The sequence below is a fragment of the Prunus persica genome, chromosome G7 (genome assembly GCF_000346465.2).
Source record: "Prunus persica cultivar Lovell chromosome G7, Prunus_persica_NCBIv2, whole genome shotgun sequence".
NCBI lineage: Eukaryota > Viridiplantae > Streptophyta > Magnoliopsida > Rosales > Rosaceae > Prunus > Prunus persica.
The window spans coordinates 5,351,497-5,356,499 of record NC_034015.1 but is presented as its reverse complement, the minus strand read 5'-3'; the positions used below and the strand labels follow the sequence as shown (position 1 = coordinate 5,356,499).

Sequence of the window (5,003 nt, the reverse complement as noted above, 5' to 3'; positions counted from 1 at the left end):
TAAACTCTGAACCATACCAATGGATCTCTCCAAACCCACAAACTATTAGAGAGTTGGTACCCAAGCTCCTACATCTTCCTGGTCTCCCTAGCATTTTCCTAAAAAATTGGACCTAATGGTCTCTTAGATGCTACATAAGTGCTAAGCCTTCCCACATTATGCATAAGAAATTGCCTATATGCAGAACTTTGCAAAATATAGTACATGAAGTGGAATTACTAGGACACTCCTTATTTTCAATGGGCTTCTCTAACTGATGATATCTGATTTTGGATGGAGAAGAGGGAGACAAGGAAGATGAAGGAGAGTGGTGTTCGGTGGTTGCTGTTTGTGGGTTTGGAGAGATCCATTGGTTTGGTTCAGAGTTTAGAGAGAGGTTGGGGATGAGCGATGAGGGATGCGTGAGGTGTTGGTGGGTCGGAGTGGGCGACATGCAGGTTGGGTGGGCTGTGGGTTTTATATTTCTGTAAGTTTTTTAAGTTTTCACCATTTCCAAAATTTTAAAAGCAATATATTAGTACTTTTTTTAGCACACGTGGATTACATGTAAGCAAAGAAGTGCACCCCATTCGTGCACATCAGCGGAAATAGGTGAAGTGCAACATGGAGACAAAGTTGAGGGGGTTAGATGAGATTTAATTCAGAGTTTGGGGGTAAAACAATAATTGTCAAATAGTTATCCTAAAACTGAAGTTGGCCGAATAATGTTCATCTGTTTTTATTTTATTTTATTTCCAAAAATTCAAGTTGTGCCCAATGTGTTTGCTGATGTTTCAGGTTCTAATGGCAACCATCTCTTTGCGAAGAACAAAAGACAAGGGACTGATTGGATTGCCACCTAAAACTATAGAGACTTGTTATGTGGAACTGTCTGGTGAAGAACGTAAACTGTATGATCAGATGGAAGGAGAAGCAAAGAGTGTTGTGCGGAATTACTTCGATGCTGGTAGTATAATGCGCAACTATTCTACTGTACTTAGCATAATCTTACGACTTCGCCAGATCTGTACTGATTTGGCGTTGTGCCCTTCTGATCTCAAATCACTTCTCCCTTCGAACACTATTGAAGGTATTCACAAGGATGTTATATTGGTGCATCGTTTTTTTCTTAAATGCAACTTCACTTTACATGCATGCTTATCTGGGTTCCTTGAAATTCTTCAACTATTTTATCTAACTCTCTATTGTATACTTTATTTATTTATTTCAAGAGTAAACATAATTATAGGAGAAGTCGTACAATTATGCTTGGATTCTTGGATTCACATATTGTTCTGTTCAATTACATTATTGGATTTACATGTTGTTCAGTACTCATATTTTCGCTAGGCCGAAATTGGTAGCGGTGTATTCCATTTTGGAGGTTTGTTATTACATTCTTAGTATGCTTTCTACTTCATTTGAGTTAAAGAAAAGATTACAGAATTCTGAAGGAAAAAAAAAGGTAATTATGGAATCACAAGATAACAAATGATGTCCCTCTTAAATGTTTGCTTTTATAACAGGGAACAACAATTTAGTTGGAGGAAGCATTTAGAATTTTCATTAGGGGGTACTTTTCAGTGTCTCCTGTTTTTCCAACTTAGGGGTTATGTTCTGACCACATGAAATAAGATTAGTGAAAAAAACAACCAAGGACAGGCCTACCTCCTTTCTTATCAGCACCAGACACCACTTTATTGAAACCCCCAAAAAAGAAACGAAACCTTAGGGATTATGCCCTGGCTGATCTTTTTGAAGAATTACGTTTCATATTAGAGAAGCATGCTGCCTTTAAACAAACATAGAGTTATGCTTGTACAGTTGTAAGCTTAGGACAAAGCATGGGCGTCAGCTTTTGGTAGTTTTTGTTGGCATGTTTGTGCAGTTTGGTCGTATTAGGACTTTCATGTACATGGTAAAACCCCATAATGCAACTGTTTAAATTTTTATGACAAGTAATCTTTTCATTTTTATAGAAGAAACCTTGGAATGTCAGTTTTGTAGTTTATTACAGGAGAAACACTTACATGTGTCAGTATTTTTTATTTTTTATTTTTATTTTTGGGGAAGTGGCAAATTTTGGTAGCTAGATTTTAAAATGTTTTTAGAGTAAACTTGGACATCATGAGTAAACTTATAATTTAAAATACTAGAACCACATACAAAATATCACCGACACGATTAACCAAGCATGTCCTCATGGATTCCCTATTTGGGGTCCAGAAATCAGAGTTAGTGTGGTACTGGATTACCGCCACGTGGTATAACTCGTCCACGTGTTATAGTATCATCCACGTGTTATAGTATAGATGGATATTTATTGATACTTTACCCTACAACTGGGAAATATCAACCTTGACGTCCATCCATATTATAACACGTGGATAATTTATGCCACGTGGCCATAATTCAGTACCATACAATCATTTTTCCACATATAAAGGAGTACTGATATTTGATCAAATATAAAAAATGTTCTACAATGTGTGTGTTCTTCATAAAAAATGTTCTACAATGTTCTACATTTGCATTTTAAATAAATTCTCCTATCTGCAGTGCTCTCCAATTTTCCTTGATAATGATTTTGTAGCATGGAATAGCTGTTTAGATCACATTAGTCATTGTATCAAAGTAGTTCTTACCGAGATTCACTTCCATCTCAATTACTTCATCAACGGTTCTGCCCTACTCCTGGGGAACTGCTGTCAACAAATGATATTATATTCATTATTACATTCTGTGTGCTGCTGCTTCTCAATCTTTATAAATGCAATTTAACAAATCAGTCAATGTCAATGTGACTGATAGTGCTCAGATATTGATTTGTTATTCCATCGTTTTTATACTTAATTGCAAAGCCTCCTTTCTATGGTATGTTTATTTGGTACTTATAAAGTCAATTCTAAGCAGATGTATCCAAGAACCCAGAGCTGCTGAAAAAGATGCTGGAGGTGCTGCAAGATGGTGAAGATTTTGACTGTCCAATTTGCATTTCCCCACCAACTGATATTGTTATCACTTGTTGTGCTCACATTTTTTGCCAAGCTTGTATTCTGAAAACACTTCAGCGCTCAAAACCCTGCTGCCCCCTTTGTCGGCGTCCTTTATCACAGTCTAATCTGTTCTCAGCTCCTCAAGCACCTTCTGACAGTGACAACATGGTATCCTCTAAAACAACCATGTCTTCAAAAGTATCTGCTCTGTTGAAACTTCTTATTGCATCAAGGGGTCAAAACCCACTTACGAAATCAGTAGTGTTTTCCCAATTTCGAAAGATGCTGATATATCTTGAAGAGCCACTGAAAGCAGCTGGTTTCAAGACTTTGCGCTTAGATGGGTCTATGAATGCAAATAAAAGGGCTCAAGTAATCAAAGAGTTTGGGGTCACGGGACAAGATGTGCCCACGATTTTGCTTGCAAGTCTTAAGGCTTCAGGAACAGGTATAAACCTCACAGCTGCAAGCAGAGTCTATTTGTTGGAGCCATGGTGGAACCCAGGAGTTGAGGAACAGGCAATGGATCGTGTTCACCGTATTGGGCAGAAGGAGGATGTGAAAATTATCAGGTTGATTGCTCGAAACAGCATCGAAGAGAGGATATTGGAGTTGCAGGAGAAAAAGAAGAAATTTGCAAAGGAAGCTTTTGGAAGAAGGACGGCCAAGGATCGGAGGAGGGACATAGGAGTTGATGATCTTCTGGGTCTCATGTCCCTGTGAGTTGGTGGGTGTACAAGCATGCATGCATGCAACATCTTATCTTGCACATATTTTGTCAGTTATAGAAACTTTTGTTCCGTGAATGGAGTAGATGACCACCATGCTTTCCTTTTGAGAAGCAAGTGCCTTATGGTATACTCATAGCACACATCTTCTTGCTCATATTACATAAATTATAGAAGTTTTAATTTTGTTGAAATTGACAAAGTTTCTACTAACTTCTTGCGGTAACGATGAGAATGGCGTCCACCTATATGCCAGTATCTTGAAGGCATTTTGGGTTTTAATTTTTCTTATGCTCTTCTCAAAACCTTGTTTTCCAAGAGGGGGACAACAAAAGTTTTACGTGTCCATTATTATGAAGTGACTTCAACAATCTTAATGACCATTGACCAGGTAGCCATTGTTTTGACATATTTATCGTCTAGTTTTTTCTTTGTTATTTATTATTATTATTATTATAATTTTCCATAATAGAGGCTTTCGACCGGATAGATTTGTTTTTGGTTATGGAAATGGAGGGGCTAAAACCCTAGAAATCTATGTCACTTTGTGCTGCCCAGACCGGATAGATTTTAAAAGAGAGACTTGTAAAAAATTTAAAAATTATAAAATATTAGGACAACTGGTCTAGTTCTGTTGAGATCAGATTTAATTAGCTAAGAACCATGAACGAAATCGATTCTGACTTGTTTGGTTCAGCTATGGGATATGTTATTGAACCTATTAGTTCGGACTGGTCGGGTCTAGTTCACCGACATCAACCACACAAGTCTTGCCTTGTATCATTCGATTGATTCATCGACATTGTGTTTCACGATGAACACCCATTTTCATCCAACTCTTCTTTTCTCTTGTGGTAATGTCTCTAGTGACCACGTATGATTTTTCTCTAGAGTCTTCATCTTTTCCTTTATAGGTTGAACCCACTTAGGATCTTTCAATGTTTAAGTTACCTTGGTCGGAATGTGGATAGCAGATAACTAATGCACAAAAGTCTTGAGTAGTTCAGACAATCTCTGAGTGGATACGTGGTTTGCAATTGGGTATTCAATGTCTTGCCAATATTAGGGGAATATAGGTTTGGTGGTTTTTCACGATTATGCCTGAAAGGTAATTGATATCCAATATGGATATTCTTAGGAGATTGGTCAGGTGGTATTGTGGTATATTCTTAGGAGATTGGTCAGGTGGTATTGTGGTATGAGAATGGGGTTCTTTAGCTTGATCATGTGTTTCTTCGTATATTTCCGGAGACCGGTTGCTCGGTTCTATGCGACTAGTCAGATTAATGCCGAGAGCCAA

At 37.6% G+C, this 5,003-nt stretch overlaps 1 protein-coding gene across 1 annotated transcript in view; it reads left to right on the top strand.

Moving 5' to 3' along the window:
- Window positions 1–4,080, top strand: part of LOC18769864 (putative SWI/SNF-related matrix-associated actin-dependent regulator of chromatin subfamily A member 3-like 1) — a 7,350-nt gene extending 3,270 nt beyond the window's left edge. The window contains exons 2-3 of the mRNA XM_007203765.2: window positions 778–1,069; window positions 2,893–4,080. Coding sequence (XP_007203827.2) covers window positions 778–1,069; window positions 2,893–3,698 — 1,098 coding nt within the window. The 3' untranslated portion in view covers window positions 3,699–4,080. The remainder of the gene's footprint in view (window positions 1–777; window positions 1,070–2,892) is intronic.